This window comes from Solanum dulcamara, chromosome 12 (assembly GCF_947179165.1).
Source record: "Solanum dulcamara chromosome 12, daSolDulc1.2, whole genome shotgun sequence".
NCBI lineage: Eukaryota > Viridiplantae > Streptophyta > Magnoliopsida > Solanales > Solanaceae > Solanum > Solanum dulcamara.
The window spans coordinates 2,476,483-2,503,053 of record NC_077248.1 but is presented as its reverse complement, the minus strand read 5'-3'; the positions used below and the strand labels follow the sequence as shown (position 1 = coordinate 2,503,053).

The following is a 26,571-nucleotide window of genomic DNA, read 5'->3' as shown; positions in this document are numbered from 1 at the left end:
AAGTTGATTGAAATCCTTTTACCACTTTTTCAGATCTCTTTGTTAGAATTTATGGCTCCATCACTGTATAGGGGAATATGGACGGGTAGGGAATTGATCGATCCAATAAATAGACACCGCGTGACATTCTTGTATTTTTTTTCATCAGTTAGAAATCTCGACTCTGCCACTATTTTCGGGGTGGTGGGAGGGGTACGAAAGTCATTTCATCCAGTAAATGAACGACAAGTTGACAACAAATGGTATACAGAAAAGAAACTAGTTGAAGAAGACTAGTAGTGATATGTAGTAGTAAACCTGTGAAAGTAATAAAAAGAGAAACACGGGCATATCTTCCCCTTTGCTATATGATGACAATATATAAGCTTACCAACTTGTTAAAAAAAAAAAACGAAGATTTACACTTATACAACAATATACCTAGTAAAATCCCACAATTGGGATCTAAAGAAGGTAGAGTCCGCAGACCTTACCCTTACCTCGTGAAGGATTGCCATTCATGTTATACATATGTGGAAAAGAAAATACAGATTATATACACTCACGATAAACATAGAATGGGAAGGTATCAACTTGAGTACAAATATTAGGAACTTAGAAATAAAACATGTTTCTTGCACTGTTGCAAAGTACATCCATCCCTTGTCAATTTCTTCAATTTTATGCCATTCGTTTGATGAGAAATCAAAAGGAACATCTAAAATTCGAATGGCTGAAGCTGAAACAACTACTTTAAAAGTAACAGAATTAAAATTGTCGTAAAATTGTGTCAATGTCTCAAACAACTACTTTAAAAGTAACAGAATTAAAATTGTCGTAAAATTGTGTCAATGTCGAATCGTACTTCAAAAAAGTAACTATTTCATATCATTGACATCATAAAAGGATCAAACAAACTGGTAAGACTTGCTAAACAAGGTAGTAATTACATCTTCAGAACATTTACAAGCGGAAGATTTAAGCCTTTCTAGACTTCACCTAGAGAAAAGTTTATATAACAAAATGCTATTTTCTGCAAGCTACATGGAAACTTCTAATTTTGGCTTCTTCACCTTACTTCATTCCAAAAACTTCTAACAGGGACATTGGGGGTACAACAGAAGGCTCGAGAGACCTCAAGCTTAACAAAATAGACCATCGGAGAAACTTTAACCACATATGAACAGTAACTGTGTTATGCACAATAGTATGCCGTTCCAAGAAAAGCAGCCAACAATATTAGACAACTATACACAGATATAGAGTCCATTTTAAAGAGAAATCTTTATGTTGCTTTCTCGCTTGCTTTGCTAATGTTTCTCCACTTATCTTTGAGGTCCCCGGATGTCCGACCTTTCAGGAAAACATCACCTCCAAATTCCAAAATCATCTTCCATCTATCACGATAATGTGAGAATCGTAGTAATCCCTCCTGCAGAAGTAACAACAAAGACTAGTACCAAAAGATAGCCAAAGGGAAAAGTACTGGTTACAGTAAATCACTAAAATTGATATTTTCCCCTTAATATATGCAATATGAAAGGAAAAGCACAGCTGAATGTAAATTCCTCCAACACTAGGGTGAAACCAACAAAAAGAAACCCCTTATATCCTAGCGAATGGGATAATCTTTTTTCTTTTTTCATAAGTAAATATATATATATATATATATATATATATATATTACACACTTACAGAAGAAGAGGTGAATTCTACCTTCTATTTGCACAAAGGGGGTGCATTCTTACCACATTTTCAAGGAGAGAACGAGTGTGAGGCAGAAAACAAGCAAAATTTAGACAAAAGAAAATGCATGTACCTTTAACGTTTCCTCCTCTATTTTTGTCCATGGGAGCTTCTTCCTCCTCAGTTGAGGAATCCAGGGACAGGAACTGCAAATTAAAAGTACATCCTTTATCAACACAGTTTCCAACTACTCGCTCTAACAATAAAAATTAACAGAAAACAATCAGAGGTATAAATCATAACCAAAAAAAAAAGTAATAGTAATTCACATGCCTGATTATCGTTATTAACAAAACGCTTTGATTCAATGTAAAAGAGACAAGAAAACAGAAAGAAAGGCAGACACTTGAAAGTAAAAGTGAAACAAGTGACACTTTTTGGAAGAATATATGAAGTGACCACATGATTTGAATACTTGGAGAAGTGCAAAAGACTTTACTTCTTTTCTCGGTTCCTAAATTGTACACGGTATTTGGAACCTATCTCATCTTCTTCTTCTTCAGAACTGTCTTCTATAGAAGAACTTTCTTGGCACACAAGTTCATGAGGAACGTGTGGTTGAGGTGGATGGATCTGCGAGACTTCGGCATGCATTGAATTTCTATTGACTGGACGACTTCCTGCTTCTTCAGCCTTCTCAGAAGAATTCTTGTTTCTATTCTCATCATGACACAATTCTTCTTCCTCTCTGGACTGATTCTGTCTTGATCTATGACATCTAAGAGGTGATTTGTTGGGTTGTTGACCAGCTACTAAGCATTGTTTAGGTAGAGAAGCCTCTGGTTGAGGTGAACCGGTTTGCCTGACTTGAGCTCCGACAGAACTCCTGTCGGCTGGAGCACTTCCTGTTTCTGTGACCTCATTCAATGAATTCCTCCCATTTTCATTGCAGGGTAGAGAAGCCTCTGGTTGAGATCCACCGGTTTGCATGACTTGAGCTCTGACAGAACTCCTGTCGGCTGGAGCACTTCCTGCTTCTGTGACCTCATTAAATGAATTCGTCTCATTTTCATTGCGGGGTAGAGAAGCCTCTGGTTGAGGTGCTCCGGTTTGCACGACTTGAGCACCAACAGAACTCCTGTCGACTGGAGCACTTCCTGCTTCTGTGACCTCATTCAATGAATTCCTCCGATTCTCATTGCTAAGTAGAGAAGCCTCTGGTTGAGGTGCACCAGTTTGCATGGCTTGAAGCCTGACTGAACTCCTGTTAGCTGGAGCACTTCCTGCTTCTGAGACCACATTCAATGAATTCTTACCCTTTTCATTGCGGCATAGTTGTACATTTGTATACTCTCGAGATTGATGCTTCTTCATTCCTTGTGACCTAGGTCGTGACTTCTTTGATCGTTGTCCAGCTCCCAAGCCAATAAATGCAGCCAAATCTTTCCTAGCAAGTGAGACCTTCTTCTTACCTTCCAGGTACTCAGAAATGGCTCGAGAATATGCACAAAAGGGGCAATAGAAGCTTCCTTTGTAATCAAAGTTGGGTACAGAACCCAAGCAACTTTCATGAACCACTAAAGGACAGGTATCAGACCTACAAACAATTAAGTTCCCCCCTTCATTACACTTCACACAAAGATTAAGCTCTGTACAATCAACGGTTGCCAAAGAACCTTCACCCTGAGAGCATTGCAAGTTCAAGAAATCATTTTTCTGTGAAGCAAGATCAGTGCTCTCATTGTGATACTCATCAGTATCACCAGAGAACTCAGATTCATGATTTTGCTCGATATTCTCTTTGTCTGCATTAGAAGGTTCGCCATTTTGCAGATCTTGTGGAAGATTACAATCCAGGTAACCTTTGGAGCCACAAGTGCGAGAATCCTGCTGAATCACCCGCCGGGATGAGCCACTTGATGTTCCCTGTTCAGCACAACAATTGCTGCTACTTCCAATATTTTGGAACTTCTTGTCTGTACTCATTCTTTGAGGCAAGAGATTCTTGATACTAGAATCAATGCCACATAAAACACTTCTTGATGCAGCATGCTCCGCTTTACCATCCTTCAGACATCCATTTGCTTTGAGGGTACCATGAGCTTCATCTTCCGAGTTTCCTTTTCGAACAACAGATTGACTTCCTCCACATGATTCTGCTGGGACTCCATCTCGTTGAGGCGATATCAAATCAGGAAGAGTGTTCTGAATGGGAACAACAACATCCTGCTTAAACTTCTTGGCAGCCTTTGCACATGGATCAGAACTGTTCTCTGGTATGGCTTTAGTTTTATTGACTTCTATTTCATAAGCAGTCGGGGCATTAAAACTCCTCTTAACAGGCAGCAGAGTGCTTCCAGGCTGATTTTCTTGCAGGCCATTCTTGTCGCCCTGGGTTAAAGTATCCAAGTTCTCAGTTGGTGCAGCACGTCGGGTATCCACACTTCCTATTTCATGTCCCTGCTTAAAGCCATCAGAATCAACAGCATCAGCAGTAACACTGTATCTGGAGTGGTTCCCCAACTCCAATCCACTGCTTTCTTTCAAGGAAGTGGAAAAAGGATTCGTCGATTTCACAATGGCATCTTTGAGCTGTTTATCAACAGAAAATAAAGTAAATCCCAGAGAATCAGACATAATATTTTCATATGTTCCAACTAATCAAATTCAAAAGACTATTAAAATTAGCTTACTTGTTGCAAAAGACACTTTGGCAAGAGAGATCTCTTTTTCATAATGAATGACCGAACATCCCACTTTAACATATCTGGCATAGCTGTTTTTAGATTTGATGCCGACACCTAAGTTACATTTACATGCAAAGACACAACTAAGCATATGTAAAACAGAAGTAAATAAAATTCTCAAGGAGACCATTCCCTTGTAAATAGGCCCCTTGCTTAGAGCTCTCAAATAACTGAATCAAATAATCTACCGTAGATAAGTAAAAGACAGAACAAATTACCTCCAACAATATACATCGAAGGACATCTTCGCAGTCCCTTGACGGATCAAGTTCAATTTTGTCACCTGGAACTGAAGTGACACTATTTGCATATGAGTTTTTCTGGACAAATAAGCTCTCTAAAACTCTCAAGGAAACCATTTCCCTTGCATTTCTCCCCAGATCATCAGAGATTTCAGGAGTCCTCTTAACCAAATCTGTTATGCATGAACTATTAAAGTCAAAATTCTGATGCCCACAATTCAACAACAGCTTCCACAAAATAATGCAATTGTAACTTCACACATACTGATGAGTAAAGATGTGTCTATTTCACTGGAACTTGCCAGTGCTTCAATCACCCAAATCCATGGCAGAGATGATGTACATGCAAGTTTGGTAGCCATGAAAGACTGTTGCAGTGCTTCAGAGACCATAAATTTGCTATGTCAATTCCCAGCTACCTCATACTTATCTCTGCTCACAAAGCTGTTTGACAAAGAGATAGAAGGAATGACAGTGCAGTGAATACACAATAATGACAAAAGTAACACAATACTAGATGCTTGCACCCATTAAATCAATAACCAAATGAGTTTCTTTGTGATTTCTTTTGAACCAAATGGAAAAATTATAAAACTTTATCTAAGGCCTCAAACAAGGCCAAATCAAATTGGAGCTTCTGTAGAGGAATGGTAAAACATGTCAAATAAACATAATTAAAGAATTCCTTGAGCAAGTAAACATAGCGTATCAACATTTTTCTTGATTTCCTAAGATGCCAACTTCCCCAACAAAGCCTATTAAACAACTGAAAATGGAAACGTAAAATTGTGTATATCAGTGCGTATTTACTAGGAACTCACGATCCCAGCTGGCATACAAGTTTAAATAAAATCAATGATACATACTTAGTACTACAGCCTCTTGGGTCGAAGATTTCCGCTAGTCCTACCAATGCTAATTCTTTAATAACTTCCTTTATTTCACTATGCACTCAACTCTGTCAGTTGCATCAGCCTTGGAATCAGTAAACTTATGAGCTGTAGGGATAGAAAGAAGGACTCAGAAACGATGTTATGTTTCAACTAATTAAATCATACTCCCACACAAGTCCTTTCTTCTCAAATTGAATTACATGCTTTAACTTAGTACAACAACAACATACCCAATGAAATCTCACAAGTGGGGTCTGGAGAAGGTACAATGTATGCAGACCTTACCCCTACCTCGTGGAGGTAGAGAAGCTCATGCTTTAAGTTAGTATGACCATCAAATGAGAACCCGAGTATATCCTTTTTTTATGTTAAATCAATGAAGATTATTAGGCTAGAAATAAATTGTGATTGTCTCTACTCTACTACCCCCAGTACTAGAAACTAGATAGAATGGCAGTTACCCTAGCATAAAATCCTTCTTTGCTCGTCTAACTCAATCTAGATAGCAAAAGGTCACCCACATGCAATTAACAGATCGAACAAAGAAACAATGACATGGCAAACAAAAAAGAGGCAGCCAGGTGCACGAAGCATACCGCCTTCCCACAGGATCCGGGATACTCCCTCTTGAGAAAGCAAAAATCATTTGGGACAACAAAAGAAAGGAACATGATCAATTTAATTTGGTAAGAGTACAAAAGTAAATAAAGTTGGATCCTTTAACATGTTTCTTTATAAATATAAATAGGAACTCAAATAAAAATAGTAAAGAACATTCTCAGTTTTCACTCAGAAAATCCATACCACAGAACACTGAAGAACTAAACAACAACAGCGACAACAAACTCAGTGTCATCCCACATGTGGGGTCGGTTAGAGTCTACCTAGACCTTTTCCCGACCTTGAGAATTTCGAGAGGTTGTTTCTAATAGATCATCCACAAAAAAAATGAAAAAGAGGCAACAGTAACAAGCAAAAGCAAAGCAAGTACATAAGATAACCAGGCTAAATAATAGTAACAGCTGGTAAAAACCTATGTTGCTCAAACTATTCAAAAATGTTGTGTGTGTCGGATCCTTCAAAAGTATTGCATTTTTGGAGGATCCGACACGGGTACGGCAACAATTTTGGATAGCCCGACCAACTTAGGCGAAAACACTGAAGAACTAAAAATTATATAAAACCTTTTATGTTCTAAATTTTAAAATTCTCCAAAATTCTCAGCTCTTGATAAAAAGATGATCCAATTCTTCATACTTCGATTTACACAAGCATACACAGAGATAAATACAGAGAAATTCTTCAAAAAAATTGAAATTAATTTGACAATAAACTAATAAAAGTAAAAGCTTTTCAAGAACCTAATTCTCCTTTCATTTACATTCAACAAGTTCCCCAATTTCCCAACAATTCAAAATTGCAACAAACATAAATTTGAAATACAAATAGAAAGAAAAAAAATCGATTTTTTTGGAACCTTCGATTACTATTAGCGAACGGATGAATCTCTTTTGTTCACAAATTGCAGAGCTCCCATTCAAGATGATTTTTCAAATTATCGGAGAAGGAAATTGAAAAGAATTGAAAAAAAGGGAGAACCAAGTAGGAAAGAAGCCGGGTCGGGTTAATGGGTCGGATCCTCATTTAACCCGATATAGGCTTCGGCAACTAGGATTATTCAAAACCGAATCAAAATTGATAACTCAAACTTAAAAAAAATTATTGATTTATTGTTAATGGGTTATGATTTCAGTAACGGTTTTAATTTTCTTTATTATTGGGTTATGAATTCTTAATGGTTTTAGTTTTTTTCTTAACGGGTTAATCGATAACCTGATAGTAAATTAAATAATTATATTTATACCATTTGGTATATAAAGTCTTTGACTTAGAGTTCAGTTTCATACTTTTATTTCTGAACATCTCAAATTCTCGATTATTCTATAATGCGACAATGTTTGTTTTTGAGCAAGATGCAATCTGTCAACTCATGTGCATAGTTCATTTGAGTGTCACCTTCTTCTAAGTAATTTTTAATGATTTTTTTTGTGTATCAAATCTTAATGGTTAAATTGATAATCGAACCGATAACGATCAATAATCGATAAATTAATAATCTATAAGCAAATATCTTAATAGTTCTAAGACGATTTAGCATGTCTACAAATTGATAACCGATAAGTCGAATCGATAAACTTCAAAACCAAATCAAACAAATCGACGTTTAAAACATTGTTAATGTATTGGGTAAGTCGCAAGATGTATTTTAGTCCTTAATACATGACAAGAAACAGGAAAAAAAAATAGTTTGTGCTACGTAAAAAGTCAGAGATTCTTAGTCCTTAATATATGGCAAAGTGTACTTTAGTTTTAGGATAGTTTATCACTAAAATTGTCCACCTATAGTCAAAGCGTTTAAATTTTATACATTGGAGATGGAAAACATATTTATTTTATCAAATTACTTAAAAATAATCATGTGTAACTTTTATTTAATGAGCATTGATCAATAATTATTATAAACGGTAAGTAATCTATTGTTATATGATAAATTATGTTTTAAAAAAAGATAGCTTGATATATGAAATATATTGTATTTACGCAGGATTTTATGTAGACAATTTACCTTTACACAAACATCAATAATTGCTTTCACGATTTGAATCCATAAATCATATTGTTCTAAGATTCTCTTTCACATGCTAAATTATGTTGATGGTGTTACATTATTTTACACTATGAAATACATGTAACTTAAATCATATAATTTGTCTTGATTTCTTCTTATTCTTGAGCTAATGTCTACAAGAAACAACTTTTTATATTCCAAAGTAAAATAAAATATACCTACACACCATCCTTTTCAGTCTCGACTTAATGAAATTACAATGAACATATGTTGTTGTTATTGTTGAACTTACATCATATGATCAATGACATATAAAAGGAGCAAAAGATAAAGTCTCATAGATAATGAAGTATTTTGGTTTTCTTCTCACGAAGCAAATTCGAACATTATTACACTTCAAAAAGCAACATAGACTTTCTATTTTATGAACATGTTACAACCCAAAATAAATTTTGTTCATAAAATAAAAGATAACCAATAACCTTTCCTATAAGAAACCTTTAAAAAAACTCAAAAGCCATTACGTAGCACAAACTATTTTTTTTTCCTGTTTCTTGTCATGTATTAAGGACTAAAATACATCTTGCGACTTACCCAATACATTAACAATGTTTTAAACGTCGATTTGTTTGATTTGGTTTTGAAGTTTATCGATTCGACTTATCGGTTATCAATTTGTAGACATGCTAAATCGTCTTAGAACTATTAAGATATTTGCTTATAGATTATTAATTTATCGATTATTGATCGTTATCGGTTCGATTATCAATTTAACCATTAAGATTTGATACACAAAAAAAATCATTAAAAATTACTTAGAAGAAGGTGACACTCAAATGAACTATGCACATGAGTTGACAGATTGCATCTTGCTCAAAAACAAACATTGTCGCATTATAGAATAATCGAGAATTTGAGATGTTCAGAAATAAAAGTATGAAACTGAACTCTAAGTCAAAGACTTTATATACCAAATGGTATAAATATAATTATTTAATTTACTATCAGGTTATCGATTAACCCGTTAAGAAAAAAACTAAAACCATTAAGAATTCATAACCCAATAATAAAGAAAATTAAAACCGTTACTGAAATCATAACCCATTAACAATAAATCAATAATTTTTTTTAAGTTTGAGTTATCAATTTTGATTCGGTTTTGAATAATCCTAGTTGCCGAAGCCTATATCGGGTTAAATGAGGATCCGACCCATTAACCCGACCCGGCTTCTTTCCTACTTGGTTCTCCCTTTTTTCAATTCTTTTCAATTTCCTTCTCCGATAATTTGAAAAATCATCTTGAATGGGAGCTCTGCAATTTGTGAACAAAAGAGATTCATCCGTTCGCTAATAGTAATCGAAGGTTCCAAAAAAATCGATTTTTTTTCTTTCTATTTGTATTTCAAATTTATGTTTGTTGCAATTTTGAATTGTTGGGAAATTGGGGAACTTGTTGAATGTAAATGAAAGGAGAATTAGGTTCTTGAAAAGCTTTTACTTTTATTAGTTTATTGTCAAATTAATTTCAATTTTTTTGAAGAATTTCTCTGTATTTATCTCTGTGTATGCTTGTGTAAATCGAAGTATGAAGAATTGGATCATCTTTTTATCAAGAGCTGAGAATTTTGGAGAATTTTAAAATTTAGAACATAAAAGGTTTTATATAATTTTTAGTTCTTCAGTGTTTTCGCCTAAGTTGGTCGGGCTATCCAAAATTGTTGCCGTACCCGTGTCGGATCCTCCAAAAATGCAATACTTTTGAAGGATCCGACACACACAACATTTTTGAATAGTTTGAGCAACATAGGTTTTTACCAGCTGTTACTATTATTTAGCCTGGTTATCTTATGTACTTGCTTTGCTTTTGCTTGTTACTGTTGCCTCTTTTTCATTTTTTTTTGTGGATGATCTATTAGAAACAACCTCTCGAAATTCTCAAGGTCGGGAAAAGGTCTAGGTAGACTCTAACCGACCCCAAATCTCGGAAGTGATCCCAAATCTCGGAAGTCTCTCTACCACTATTCCCAGATTTAGAAGGTTCTTCAGGAGTGATTCTTTTTTGCTTTTTAGGAGTGCGTAGATGAGGAATGTTCTTACCTTTTTGCTGTTGAGATTTTGTTGGCACAATAGGATGGTGGTTGTCAATCACTACTGATTTAGTTCCAGAAGTTGTACCTTCCATCGAGAAAGACAATTTCTGTATATAACAAAAAAAAGGTTATAATTTGTAATAGATGTTTAAGATACAACTAAGAACTAACATAGATGAATGGAACTATTTCTAAGATATTACAACAGATAATAAGGCAGCACAGCAAATAGAGTAACAGCACAATAACAACTTAGTATATAAGGAATGCTGCAGGTTTCATCATGCCAGATTTCAAACAAGGCATCACCAAGGCATCCAAACTTACAACAGACTATGACCAAACTACAGCAGACTATGACCAAACTACAACAGGGTCAGAGATGCAGGGTGTTTTGCAACCTGAGGACCTACACCAAGGCATCCAAACTTTGCAGGATTGCAGTATATATTATTTTGACAAGGCCCAAGAAGTTTCAGCTCAAACGGATAATTGGAGACGTTAGGCGAGCGACCTTGAAACAATCAGCTGTCTTAAGCCTAAAGAGAGAGAAATTTGCTATTTGGAACTCAACTGTTAACAACTCTTTACTTTATCGGAAGGACATAAGGTCATTAGCTTCCTAGTTACATTATGGACAGTTCTTTCGATACTTTTTCATCAGAATGAATCAAGACTCTATATGTTTATATAAGAAGCAAGTGACCGTAAACGAAATAGTACTACAAGTAGGACTGTGAACCTAAGTGATTATAAGGAGAGAGTAGGAATGACACAATAGTCTTTTACATTATTGATGCTACTTCCGACACATACCTCCACAACTTGAATTAAGAGACTCAACTCAACCAAGACATTATCAAATGATATCACTAGACCTTCAAATATATACCATGAATGTAGTATTTTTGTTAGGATGTTTCTTTTAAGATTCTTTTGGAAGACAACAACATAAAAATGAATTCATGCCAAAAAGAGTAAAGGGATGTCCATTACATACCTTAACGTTGACTCTGCGAAGCTATATGAGAGCACTCACAAAAAAAGGGGATAACAACTTTAGCATCACCAAGAAAAAAACCACTACGATTAGACTGTGAGTGACGAGCTCTGTACATAGACGGCTGCATAAAGCCTTCTTCATCCCACCAATCCTCTGAACTTCACATCGATGATAAGCATTTACAATTATGAAAAATTCAATGACAGTAACGAGCACTAAAAGGCGCGACAAGCTCTCGAGGCTAGAACTCAAAGATGTACTCTAAACCACCCTCCAATTATCGATTCATGAGCAAACCAACCTCCTTTATGTTCCCAATTATCGAAGAGCAATCTCAATTGACTACACAATTTCACTATCCGGACTCATGATTTTCGAGAGGAAAGCAACAGAGGGGGTCGGCGAATGAAAAATGGAAAGGAAGCTAGGGTTGTGAAAGAGGAGCATATGCTCTCCTCTTTATCTGATTGTTTTGGTCTTTTGGACCTCTTTTGAAAAGATGTTGGGCTTCATCTTCATTTGTTTAGGCCTATTTTACATATTAATTAGTTGGGCTCAAATCCAAATCTAGACAGAAAATCAGAAATTATGAAAGAAACTTAAAAATAATATTTATAAATTATATTTTAATAAATATTTTTATGTATAATATAATTTAAAAATAATATATCTATACTCGGGTTGGTTTGGGTTCGGTTTGACTTTTTTTAGTTCAAACCAAACCAACCCTATAATGGTCGGGTTTTTTTTTCCGAACACCAAACCAAATCAAACCAAACCACTAGTCGGGTTTTTTTTCCGATTTGGTTCGGTTTGTCGGTTTGGTGCGGTTTATCGGTTTGCCCTGTACAGCCCTAGTACTAGTTATCTCATTGCATCGCAGGAAGACCTAGTAATAGGCATGGCTCAAATAACATTATTTTTGTCTTATAATATCACGTTTGATTTTGATTTAGTACGATTATATTTACTTTTGAGATAAAATAATTGACTTAAAAAAAATAAACATCAGATACCGAGCTGAAAAATCAAAACATTAGAAAGTGAGAATAATTGGCACATAATTGAGTGACTTTCTCTCACGTTTGGCTTTCTCATTTCGAGGAAATTATGTTGTACTACAAATTAAGTCTAATTAATTGGGACTAATAAGTTATTGAGTTGGATTTTGGGATACTTCTGGGAAAATGCTAGTATACTAAATATCCAATTCCATGAAATTTCTTGCAAATAGTCAAATATATGAAATTCAATAGAGTGATAACTTCTTGAAATTGAAATGATTGATAATAATAATAATAATAATAATACCCAAACAACAACCCTATAATTATTTTTAGAAATTCAGAATTGTTCAACAAATCCTAAGAGCATTTTTGTGCAAAACAAATCATGGAGATTCAAAGCCACTTAATACCAATACACCACTTCATTTTAACATAAAGGCATATATTTATTAATTTATGGACAATTCTTATTAAAATAAGACGCTAGGATAGGACTATGGGTCATTTGCACCTTTGCCTCTATTTTCTGCTGGTTTTTAATTTATGTTTATAATAATAAATAATTTTTTTCGCAGGCACAAGTTTATATTTTCATATCATAATATCCTATAAGTTATGCCAGGACATTACTTCAATTTCTAAAGAACTTATGACCCCACTAGGCATAAGTTTATTTGGTAAGACCAAAAATTAAAGATCAGTTCATTTGAAAAGCAAAACGTACTATATGGAAAATTTAAAATTCCAACAACTTTGTGCATGTCGAATCGAATTGTGTCTGGGTTTGGGTTGGTTTCAATAGCCCAAGTTCACATAATGTATTCAAGATTTAGGTAGAGAATTACACAATTAATCTTGATGTTATACTTGCTTTTGTATTTACAAGTGTGTAGGGAAATTTCATCATCTGATATATCTCAACTAATGCTAGCCCCCCTCCCCCCTAACCCCCACCCCACGCTACACACTCTAGGTTTAGAGAGGATGGTGTGTACGCAGACTTATTCCTACAGGTAAAAAGGTTGTTTTCGATAGCAAGTATGAAAAGGAAACCCATTCAAGTGATTTATCTGATAAACTTCCACTAACTCCAAGAAACCCAAATCCAACTTATGGGACTTTGACAGTTGACAACACAACTTGAGTTCCCATAAAGAGTAAGCAAGAATACACCATTATTCTCTATCTACATATATCAACATCATACTATTGGAAACACACAGAAAGATAAAGGCTATTTAAGGATGGAATACTAATTCTCATAACTTTGAGCATCAAAGTACATCAGAAACCACTCAAATGATCTTTCTATCTTTCCATCAGACAACTTTCTACCACTAAATTTATTCCAAAAGCCAACACATCATAGAAGTGGATTGAAAAATCAAAAGAGACGTCAAATCTCAAATGAAGTAACTTCATGTCAAAGATCATCAACCGATTTCAGTACAATGATATAAGGTACAAGCTTATCTTCATGTCAAGAAAAGTAAGAATAAAATTCAAATAGAAAACAACAAAAAAGTCAATATTCTTCTGAATTCAGGACTGACTTCCTCTGGCTTGTTTCTCGGTTCACAGTTGTCTTGCTCTCGAGAAAACATGTCAAAAAAAGTAGAATAAAATGCAGTTACTATTTACCAGAACCTTACTTTGGAAGATGTCAAGGATCAGCAAAATGAAGAATTAGAATGTTCCTTTATGACGGTGGTGTCCAAGCCAGCTTGAGCACACCTCGACTAATTCTACAGGTACCCACCAAGGCTTGGGCAGATAGGAAGTAATCTAGTGTTTTTTGTCCCCATCCATGCACTCAAATTGATCAATCTGGGAATGGGACGTAGAGCCTTCACCAAGATCGGCACCAGCACCTGTTAGTCCCGGTCCGGAGACATGAGGAACACATTTATCCTTCATCATTTCTGGTGGTGATTCTTTGACAAGAGATTGCACCCGTGACAGATCAGGCTCTTTTCCATTGTTAGCAAGCTTAAATGATGATGATTGCCTTAGCCTACCCAACTCCTCAGTATTGACAGCCCAGTCTGGTTTTCCCGTAGCTGTACCCCACTTTGACCAAGTATCAGCTGGTGACCCAACAATAGAAGAAATATTGGAGCCAAGATCACGAGAGCTAAGACTTCTAAATTGCTGCTGCCTGTCACGTTGAGCTAGTATTGACACACGGGAATTTCTTGGTGAGATTGGCTCCATTGCTCGGGGAGACATCCTCCCCGGTGATGGAACTCCAAATGAGGCCTGTAATAGAGGATTATCAATGTTTTGGGGGGAGAAATTCGTATTAATGGAAGAAAACAGGCTCTGCTGCTGCTGCTGAAGGGGACTGCAAACTGCTGAATTGTGGGTAGGGGAAAAAACAGCTTGAGCTAATGCTTGATCAGAATATCTAGGAGATGAGCTCTCTGCAGAAAGATAATCCTCAAAATTTGCACGGGTAGGGGTCATAGGACGAGCTGAACGGTTCAAATAATTAGAACTCATGCTACTGTGCTGGGATAGGCAGGAAAACTCATTTAGGAGCTGCTGTTGTTGCACATCAAAATCTGGATATGTAGTCAGGTCTGCAGCATGTATACCTCTAGCATTGAGCGATGACCGTAGGCGACTCGAATGAACAAAGCTTCCAGGAAGATGCAAGGGTGGGGCGTTTTGTTGGGCCCAACCCATGCTTGAAATTCCATTAGCAGAAGGTGAAATTGGAGGTGTGAAGGGTGATGGTGACCTGACAGAGACTGAGGAAGGAGAACCTGGTATGAGGCCCATGGCTGCAGCAAAATCCATAGCATTGGCAGCAGCAGTATTCCCACAAGGTGAGGGAACAGCAGAACCAGTAGAGACATAAAGAGGTCTTAGATCCTCCTGCTTGTGGGCAAAGAAGCAAACTCTTCTGTTACAATCTATACCATCTTTGCAAAGCCGAGTTCGATATTGTGCAGGGTGCAGCCAACACTCAAAGACCCCATGAGCATATTCACACATGTCCCCACGTTGGCAAGCACCCTTGCGGAACTCGGGGCAAGGTACACAACTGTAGTGGTATTTTCTTGGATCTCTTCTTCGAGCATTTTCGCCTGGATGGAGAAATGGGCATTCAGTCCAATCATGCGAGTATGCACGAGAGCAAGGTCTGATCTTAAATGAGAACATCCTGAATTCATCTGAAGAATATATATCGTTTTTTATGTCAGGCAAGGAGGGGTCAATAGGGTATTCTTTCTTTTCTGGTATAAAATACACTGGGAGGTCACTGGACTTTGCACTCTTTGGGGAAGAAGTCGAGTCTGAAGCAGAAGATGGAGATCTATTTCCAGGAGAAGGAGAATGTGGAGGAGAATTTGAGCTTGAAGTGGACACTGACACCCGCAGCTTGCAGTCCCCAATTGCACTAGTCATCAGAAGGCTTTCTAGGCATGATTTAACCAGGTGAAATCTAGGAGACACAACTATAACATCAATGGGGTAATGACCATTGATATCTTTACAGTGTGGGTCAGCACCGGCTCCTAGGAGAAGTTTGACAGCTTCTGCAGCATTCAGAGATCCACCAGAGGCAGCACAGTGAAGGGCAGTGCTCTTATCATGGCCACAAGAACGATTCACATCAACTTCAGGTAGAGATAGAATCTGCTTTAGAGCATCAATACTGCCATACGTAGCAGCAACCATCAAAGGAGTTCTATGATCAAGAACCATTTGCTTCGAGCCCTTTTGGCGCCCATACCACAGTCCAACCTCATGAATACTAGCTAGGTCACGCTTAATCCATATTTTGAAGGCCTCTATATCATTGTTGGCAGCAAGTTCAAGCAAGCTGGCAACAGTATCTTCAGTTTCAACAGTAGGATTATTCATAGTCATGTTGGCGGTCCAACAGTTATCAAAGTAGTTGGATACAATCTGGGTTTTAAGAGCTGCAATACGAAGCATATTTTGTAAGCTGTTAGATCTCATGTATTTATCTATTTATTGTGGTCATATGATTTGACCATACACGTTGTGTGTAGCCAAGTATTATCGTCAAAACACAGACACAACTTACAGAGCTCTCCCAACTAAGTGAAATGCTATAGATTCATAAACAGTAATCGAATTCCCATGAAATCCAATAAGGAGAAAAAGGAACTATGCCCCTTAAGGTTGGAGAGAAGACAATAAAAGAATTGAGCTTGAACGCCTATTTATGACTCCCAAGACAACAGAAAAGGCACGTATCAAATAAAAAAGAAAACAGAAGAATCTGTCTTAGTAACCAAGTGAGAAATTCACATAGTACTACTTTTCTGAATTGAAACTATCATTGTCGAAAAATAAAGGGAAAATTCCACTATTTCAAACTCAAAGAGTTTTTGCTTTCGTACTTCATTTTCTTGAAACCTAATGGAACCATTCAAACATTGTAAGTACATCCAAGTACTCCCTCCGTTTCATATTACTTGGCCTCTATCCCAAAAATAGATGTTTCATTTTACTTGTCCAATTTAGAAAAATCAAGAGTTTTATTATATTTTCCCTTTTCTACCCTTAGTAGGAGTATTAAGTATCTACAATCTCCCAATTTATTGAAGTCACAACTTTAGATTTCCAGAGCCTATTAAGTACATGTGTAGCTTCACCGACCCCTCTTTTTTATCCTATTAAGACTTCCAAGCCTAGTTAGCACCAAATACGATGTTAAATCATTGCTTTGTTCATTGAATTTTAAAAATCATACAAGGTAGGACGGCTGTTTCCGAAAGACCCTCGGCTCAATAAAAGCATAGAAAAAGGTCAGACAAGATTATTAGAATAAATAAGTAGATGACGAAAACGGTTAAGTAAGTAAAATACACCTCTAATTAAAGTTTTTCTTAACGGGTGTGCTAGGTCAAAACACGGGCCAAGCAAATATGAAACGGAGGGAGCACAATCTTCAAAACATAGACACAACTTGTTAGAGCTCTAACAACAAAATGAAATGATAGAGATTCATAAACAGTAATAATCATCCCATTAATTAATTCTAATAAGGAGAAAAAGGAACTGATCCCCCTTAGCTTCGCGAGAAGACAATAAAAGGATGGAGCTTTGAGCCTATTTTTCTGACTCTTAAGACAACAGAAAAGGCACATATTACATATAAAAAAGTAAACAAAAGAATCTATCCTAGGTAACCAATTGATAAATATTCACATAAGTACAACTTCTCTGAATTGGAAATATCATTTTCACTATTTCAGAGTCAAACTATTCCCTTTCTTTTACCTTTCCCTTCATTTTCTTGGTAACCTAATGCCTAATGGGACCATTCATACAATAAAAATTAAGATCTTTGCACAAATAGCTAACCAAATTCACTATTTACTTTTCATAGCCGATATATATAAATTAGACGCTTGACTATACATATATTATACATCCGCCTGCTATTTTTAGTTGAAGCTTCAGGTGGACGACTATTTAGGTTAATTCTTCAATCAGAAGTAAACGAAAACTTACCCACTAATTACATATACAAGAAAAAGGTCAAAAGGGGTTAGAACATCGACCAAGAAAACCCCAAAACCACCCCAAAAAAACCCCATAAATCAAAATCAATCTTGAACAAATTTAAAGCACACCCTATTCATCTATGTTTTTAGTTAAAATCAAAAAAGGGCAAACCAGATTGAAGAACAACAGAGCAAAAGAAAAAAGACCCATCAGAAAGCATTTCGAACTAAACTATAAAGTCCTAATTTTGCTATGAAATCTAAACACAACAGAAATTAAAGTGAAAATCCAGTTCTTTCTCACCAAATTCTGAGCAAAGAGCAAAGTGTTTAGCACCATCAACAGCTCATCCCCACCATTTCTATGGCTATGTATGTATAGAGAGAGAAAGTGATACTTTTTCTACAGAAGTAGAGAGAGAAAGTAGGGGAAACAAGAAAGTTATGATAACACAAAGAAGAACTTCTCTTCTCCCTTTTTTTAGTACTTCGCCATTTTCTATGCGCGCTCTCTCTTGGAGACTTATTTTTGTAAGATATTATGTGTTACTAGTATATGTATTTTTTTACTGTTTAAATTATCTGTTTTATTTTGAGCTAATCTATTTTATTAATATGTTAAATATTATAAATTTCTTTTCATAAATTTTTATATATAAAAAATTACATTTTCTATAAATAGTATCCAATATCAAGTCACTTGCTTTTTCCTTTAACCTTGTAAAATCAATCGAAATTGTTTATCATGGACATTATTTGTTTAGCATTATCACGTTATTGTATTTCTTAGTTTTTTTTTATTCTATCCATTCTTAAATAATTGTGCTTGTTGAGTTCGCACTTTCACCTCCATTAATTCTAAAATATTCTAATATTGCTAAATAGGCTATTATGTATGCCTAATATATTTTTTTGACTTATCATATTGTGTTAGTGTGAGTTATAAGTTATGGATTCAAATGGTAAAACTAATCATTAATGCTTATAATCAGAATATATTATATATATCATATTTTCTTGGGCTGTCTCTCTAACTTGGATGCACTATGCGAGGTACTTCAATACCAGTTACCAAGTTGTCCTTTTTTAAAAATTAATTTGAATGAAGCCTTGATACAACTTTTAAGAATTTGTTATATTATAATTAGAAAATTAGGAGTTTAAAATGTGAAATAGCCTCTAAATATAAGATAAGCTTACATCATATATCTAATATGATTTAGCCCTTTTCGAATATAATGAGGTTTTTGTGTCTTTTATTTATTTAAATAGAATAGAATTATTCTCCTCAACTTGATAATTTGATAGTCGCGGACCCCTGAATGTTGATGTGGCAAAGAGAGTGAATGCACTCTCTTTTAGTTGCGTGAGAGGTAAGAAAAAATCGAAAAAAACAGCTTCCAAGTGGAATGCCACATAATCATGATTTATTAGTTTCAATCGTATTTCTTTATACTTTTTCTTAATATATATTTTATTCGGAATGTAATTTAATTCTTTTTCAGTTGCAATGATTATTTGTTGATATATATTTCTTTTATTTTTTAAGATTTAAATTTACAAATTTTAGTTGAAACTTTATTTATTTTATCCATATTAAGAGAAGGTTTAGCCAAAATAAAAATATTCAAACAAATATTTTCTAAAAACTTTTTTTATGTATTTTCTTCATGTAAAGTTTATTTATTTCAATTGTGCATTGTTCCTTTTTTGGGCCAAATAAATAAAATATTTAGTTGAAATTTTATTTAGTTCTTTTTTAGATACAACAATTATTCTAACTGTATATTTTTTTTTCTTGTTTTGATTAAAATATCATTATCTTTAGCCAAATAAAAAAAATATAGTCAAAATATCATTATTTCAATTTTTTTAATACAAAATTGGCCTTGAAAAGATGATTAAATAATTAATGAACTTAAAAAGGTAAAAATATATATTTTATTCTAAAAAAGCAACATGAACAAAAAATCTATGTGGCAGCGCATGTACTACACATCTATGAATTATCAGTATTCAGGGGACCGCGATTATCAAATTATTAAATTTGGGGATAATTAAGCCAACACAAATTTAAATGTACGCCAAATAAAAATCAACAAGCTTGGGGAGTTGTGATTTATTCCGTCTCTTATTGATGAAAGTTATATACTTGAATATATATCATAATATATCTCCTAATATATTAGTATATATTATTTTACAATATCTGCTAACTAACATAATATCAAACTGGTACAGTATTAATTAAAGATTATCATGCTAAAGTGCTTTCAACGTACCTTCATCTCCTACACTGTGCAGATTAATTACGACCATGATTATTAATGAACAACCATAATCAATTAGACCCTAAATATATTTCAATCTTATTAAAAACTGCACCAAAATCTTGAAATCCACAAAAAATATGACTTTAACTAAGAAAAAATTTCCACATATTCTACATTATTAATTCATTGTAGTTGAAAATTGAACAAATTGGACTGTGTTGTCAAATCTATCAATTTCCACCGTCCTAAATTTATATATATTTTTGAAAGCCTCAAAAAACCTGTAGCCGTTTTTCTTTGCGTGATTAAATTCGCTCATTTATAATAGATTGCAAATTAGATAAGAAATATAAATTATTTTAGGCAAATTCAATATGACGAGCTCAATTGTGAAGGCGCTTGCAGGGGTAATCGATCTTTGACCTCCCTTATAGAAAATCTGTAGTCGTTTTTCTTTGCATGATTAAATCCGCTCATGTACAATAGATTGCAAATCAGACGAGATATATAAATCACATTAGACAAACTTCAATACGACGAGCTCGATTGCGAAGGCGTTGACAGGGGTAATCGATCTCCGGCTTTCCTTATAGAATACCACCCACCACACCAACTCAATCATCCTTGTGAGTTTTTCTTATGAAATATCACCTACTCCACCGATATAACCATTTTTACTAGTCAAAATTTACACTTTGCTAGTTGTTTTATTTAAGTATTTATTTGGATCAATTTCTGGAAGTCAAAATTATCAATTCCATCCGTGCAACCTCGTTCGTATTACCGATTTTAAATTTGAATAAAGGAGGATAATTGTCGATAATCAATCAGAAACAAACTCTATATCTAAAAAGATAGAAGTAATAAGATTGCATACATGCAACTTGTTTTCCCTATACTCTACTTATGGAATTACACTGAATTTATTATTATTTCTGAATATTATTATAGAGCGATAAATAAAAGGATCTTAGCAATTTTTAGTCAGTAGATTAAAAAAATAAAACTACCTAGCCGTAATAGATTGTAGTCATTGTTATGTATATTCAATATATAATTAGTATATCAACAATATACATACTAATTATATAATATTATACTCGCTAAAATTTATTTTTAAAAAAGTTAATACTTATTTTGTTATGAATGAATCGTGAAGGACTTCTGACCAAGTTCAGTAACTGTTAATTAATTGGACCACATTGGCCAAAAATGAGCAATATTTGTAAACTTTTAAAATATGTAGTATAAAACATTTAAGAGGCATTTGAATTTCAAAATTACTCATATTTGTAGGACAAAAGTTAGTGTGAATTTAAGTGAAATCCACTCATATTCATTTTGTTTCATAGATGACTAAGAAATAATAGCACAAGTGGTCACTGTTGAACGATAATGAGATAGATGAATCCAACTTTTAACAGATGATATAAATAAATAAAAATTTTAAAAATTCGATAACATATTTAAGTTTTTTTCTGAGGCAAAATTATAAAATTTATGATATATGAGGGGCAAGATATAAGGGGAAATTACACGGATAAACAAATATATATTAGTTAATTAGCTAACATAGCTATAATTTGAATTAATTATGGCTCGGAACAAACATCTAGCTGTAATTACAGTTTGAGTTTTGTATAATTCGCATGATTATACAAATGTTGTGTGTAATTATACAAACGTTGTGCGTGAATACAACTTGAGTTTTGTATAATTTTTGCGATTTATACAAACGATGTGCGCGAATCGAATTGTATAGCGAAATATATAAACACTACAAATTGTAGCGAATTATACAAACGTTATGCATGAATTGTATATTGAAATATGCGAACATTATACAAAAACTGCGAATCGTATAGCGAATTATACAAATATATACAAACAATATGCGAATTATACAAATATTATTATAATTATAACTATAAATTATAATTAACAAATTATAATTATAAAAAATAATTAAAATATTTTTAAGTAGCTATATACGAAAATTCCTCACATATATAATGACATATAGGCTAAAAGCCCATCTTCTGAATATATCATGATTAGGGGCCCACTTTGTACTATGAAATTAAAGTCATATTCATTTAATATTCCTTACTGAAAAAAAATTCAATTGGGTAGGTACAATTTTGAAATTTTGTTTTATCTTCATGTGTTTTTAATAATAGATTTTTCTTCTTATATACAATAAAAGAGATCTTTAAAGCGCTACATTTACTCAGCTCCTCTTAATTTTACTATGATTAAATGATAAAATTAAGGTAATTAAGAACACATATAATCTAACCGTGCTTAATTGACAAGTCCTATATATAAGAAACATCTCACATATTCATTGATATATTGCATAAAGAGGGTCCAATTAAGTATTTTCTTCAATACTTGTTAGTATGGCATTTTTTTCCTATTCGGTGTCCGGTATTCATATTGAAGCCTGACTAAATCCAGATTCGCGTAAGAAAATTTCACGTTGGGGGTAAAATGCTCCCTAACAAAGGCGACTCCATACCCAAATCCCACGTTGGGGGTAAAGTGCTCCCTAACAAAGACAACTCCGTACCCAGAGAGACTCAAAACCGAGAACTCTGGTTAAGAATAAAAGAGTACTTACCACTCCATCACAATCCTTGTTTTCTAGTAATAAGAACTCTGGTCTAACTAGGCATTGTATTGGTAATTGTTGAGTGTAGGGATGCGCCCAAACAAGGGCGGATCTAGAGGGGAATGAGGAATTCATCTGAACTTTCTCAATGAAAAATTACATGGTATATTTATAAGATATTTTTAATTTTGTATGTATATATATATAGATTTTAAACCTCCTGAACATAAAATCAAATGTTGACTTGGTGGTTGAACGGGTTCAAAATTCACCATGAGGTTCAAGATTTCAAATCTCAAATATTAAATTATTATTTTTTTCGTACTTCTTTAGTGAAAATCTCCTCATCCAAGAACCAAAACTGGCTCTTAAAGGCCTATGGTGCTGTAAACCTTTCATGGGTACTCTATTTGGACGTTACTATTTAACATGCATGTACTCAATTTTTTAAAATTTTTATATGTCTGTTCATTTTAAAATAACTTTAAACATGCTGTGTCTAAAGTTATATATAACCGAAGTTCGGTCATATATATACATAAACTTCAGACAAAATAGTTAAAATTCAAGCAAAAAATGATTAAAGTTGAGAAGTCCTATAGAAATTGCCTGGATAATGATTTTAGTATCTGAAAACACAACCAAATTTCATAACATAAAAATCGAAAATGCAAGACATATATAGATATATGTACATATAGAGTTTGAGCAACGCTTACTAATTTAAGTTCAAGGGGGGAATTAATCACTTTTCATACTAAATAAACAACTAGTTGAAAAGATCATTTGAGCTTTTGACAATATTATTTTTCCTAAATTCATAAAAGAAAAAGACTTCGACCTCAATAGGAGAAAATATTAATGCATCGTCCGATAAGCTTCTTCTTTTTGACGAACACTTACTTGCACTTGTACCTACTGACCTTCTCTTCTTCGGAGCCGGTGGACATGACGAATTCTCCGGTATCCGGAATCTCTTCCCTTTAGGCGTTGTGCACGAATATTCATACACCACGTCTTGTTTCATCACCTCCTCCGTATTTAAGGCGAGCATATTTATTTATTCAAAAAGTCGGAGCAATAAGATTTTTTGTTTCCGAATTTTTTGACGGTGATTGTAATGAACAGAAATCTCACTTAGCACGAATTTATTCTTCTTTCATGTTGCCCTTTTATCCAAGAAAATAGTTGGAAAATGTAAAGTTTTTTTTTTTTGCTAATGTAAGCGATGAAAATACAACAAAAACTAAGTACAATTAGTAGAAAACAAAATAGCAACTGCTACGATGAAATTTTGTGTGGCAATTTTATTTTTTCTAATTTGCTTACCAATCATGATAAGAACAATGCCTTTTTGGACTGTGAAGGATTAGAACAAAATATTTAAATACTAAAAGAATGTATAAATAATAAAATGTCATAATAAATAAATGAGAATGCAATCTCACTTGTAGATTAGGTGTATAATTTATCCCTCCTGCTAGGTATGGACAACATAATTTGAACTTGGTGTGATTTACAAGAATAACCTGAGAGGTAGGTTGTCTTGAAATTTTTGATTTCGCCTGTTTTATGGGCAAAATTTAACGTTGAATAACTTTTTGATTTTAATCTAAAAGTTTTGTAAAATAAACGAGAGTCAAAAGTTCAAAATCATCTATTTTCAGAGTCAGTATAATTTCCATTTTCACGATAGTAATTTACGTACATCAATATTATGGGCCTCTCATGCTACCAAATCACATGGCATACCATATGCCTCAAGAGTCAAGATGAGTTGCCCAGCACATTTGGGCTTATCTTAAACAATCACCAATTACCATAGTGAGCTTGATTATTATTTGAAAAAACTACGTAGACATATTTTACTATCATATATATTAATATTATCTATACTTTTAACATATTACATATTTTATCATTACTTCAGAATTTTCTATCATATATTGACCAAGATATACTTAGATACATGTATTTTTGTTACCAGATACACTAAAGTAGGGAGAGAAGCGAGCGAGATTCGTTATGTATCCTAGATACATGCGAATCACATTAGATATACACTAGATACATATATCTGTATGTATCTGGTGTGATTCACATGTATTTGGGATACCAGATACATAGAAAATGGCGAGTGAGATGGGAGAAAGGCGAGGGAGACGAGCGAGATTAGTTATGTATCTCAAATTCCACCTAATTTTGACTCCATGTATCACCAAATAAATGTATCTAGATGTATTTGAATGTATCTAGATGTATCAAAATTTGGTAAAATACATAATATTGCAAACTAGAGTATATCTAAGTAATTAACTCCTAAACTAGTAGAATTTATGTAAGTTCCCCTTATTATTTAGATAGTGAATCTTTGTATCGGCTAATTAAGTTTACGAGTTAGTTGGAGATAAGCAGACTTGAACTGTGGACATTTGTCACAGGGTAAACCAATGCCTTTCAGGTCAAATTTTGAAGGTTCGATTTAATCTAGTCATTAAGAGTTATTGTAATTGATATTCGAATGTTTGATAGCAAATTTGGAGTCATTTGGAACAATTTTGAAGCAAGAAAGTGTTGATAGGTAAGTTTTTATGCAAGTTTTAGTAATATATCTGTCAAAACTTATGAACATCTAAAGTTACGATACATTTTGTATTAATGATCTGTTAAGACTTGAGACTAGTCTATTAATTTAAAATTTTAGTAATTAATCTTGTCAACATAATTTGTTAGTTGCCTAACTATTGGATAGTTGGAACTGCCACCTTTTTCTTTAGAGATAAGTGTCAAAAACACACCTAAACTATTTTATTTTTTGAGTTTCATACTTAAACTATTGGAAATGTGAGTGTCATACCTAAACTATCACTTATTAATTTGAGAAACACATCACAGTGGTGTGTGTAATACACTCTTTCTACTCTCTTTATTTTTTAGAAAAATCTTGCCACATTGACAAAAATTAAATAAACTACTAATATTAGTTAAAACAAAAGTATTTCTACCCCCCCCCCCCCCAAAAAAAAAAGTTGTTTTTTTTAAAAAATTTAAAAATATCAAATATAACAGAAAAAAAATTATTTTGAGAAAAGTCTTGCGGCAAGTAAAAAATATTTTCCTAAAATCATGTGTATATATTTAACACAAACGAGAGAAAAAATTGGAAGCAGAGGGTTAGGTGGGGCAGGGTAGATTTTTTTTTTTTAAAAAAAAGTTAAAATAATATCTAAATTATTATTTGAAGGGCCCCGGGGGTAGGAGATGAAGTAAGGATTTTTTGAAAAAACTTTTATAAAAAAATTAAAACTAAAAAATGTTGGTGTGTGTGTGTGTGTGTGTGTGTGTGTTATGGTGGAGTTGGGTAAGAAAAATACTTTATATTTTATTTTATAATTTTTTTTGAAGGGTGCAGGATAGTAATAATTGAATCTTTAATTTTAATTAATTCTAATAATTTATTTAATTTTTGTCAAGATGGAGTATGACAATTTTTTTAAAATGAAAGAGAGAGTGTAGTACACACAACATGATGAGAGTGGAATAAAAGAGAGATGTGTGTTTCTCAAACTAATAAGTAATAGTTTAGGTATGAAACTCACGTTCCCAATAGCTAAGGTATGAAACTCAAAAAAAGGGGCTAATTCAATCTCTTTTATTTATGTGATATTTGAACTCAAATACAATAAGAAGAAAACAAAATAGCAACTACTACAATGAAATTGGCTTGGTGATATTTCTAGTTTGCTTACCAATCATGACAAAGAACAATGCCTTTTAATTTTTCTATTGAGAATTATTAAAACAAAGTTTAAATACTAAAAGAATGTATAGCTAATAAAATGTTATCATAATATATAAATGAGAATGCAATCTCAATTTGTTTCCAATCAATGTTTTTTTTCTTCAAATTGGTACACCT

The 26,571-nt window shown here is 33.7% G+C and overlaps 2 protein-coding genes across 4 annotated transcripts; both read right to left on the bottom strand.

Annotated features, from left to right (window-relative positions):
* Positions 1–841: 841 nt before the first annotated feature.
* LOC129877450 (uncharacterized) lies at positions 842–11,724 on the bottom strand. Of its 3 annotated transcripts, none has more exons than XM_055952951.1 (7): positions 11,267–11,724; positions 10,274–10,373; positions 4,631–4,827; positions 4,359–4,466; positions 2,165–4,257; positions 1,799–1,871; positions 842–1,411 (listed from the first exon to the last, which is right to left on the bottom strand). In XM_055952951.1, the coding sequence occupies exons 2-7, from the start codon at positions 10,356–10,358 to the stop codon at positions 1,265–1,267; spliced, it is 2,703 nt and encodes a 900-aa protein (XP_055808926.1). In that variant the 5' UTR covers positions 10,359–10,373; positions 11,267–11,724; the 3' UTR covers positions 842–1,264. The 3 variants fall into 3 exon arrangements, with proteins under 3 accessions (XP_055808926.1, XP_055808927.1, XP_055808925.1); XM_055952952.1 differs by having other exon boundaries at positions 4,631–4,701; positions 11,267–11,723; XM_055952950.1 differs by lacking the exon at positions 11,267–11,724 and adding an exon at positions 4,920–5,098.
* Positions 11,725–13,679: 1,955 nt separating this feature from the next.
* Positions 13,680–18,265, bottom strand: LOC129876241 (zinc finger CCCH domain-containing protein 30-like). Its single transcript, XM_055951616.1, has 2 exons — positions 18,070–18,265; positions 13,680–16,208 (listed from the first exon to the last, which is right to left on the bottom strand). Exon 2 carries the CDS (start codon positions 16,153–16,155, stop codon positions 14,062–14,064), a length of 2,094 nt encoding a protein of 697 aa, XP_055807591.1. The 5' UTR covers positions 16,156–16,208; positions 18,070–18,265; the 3' UTR covers positions 13,680–14,061.
* Positions 18,266–26,571: the final 8,306 nt, after the last annotated feature.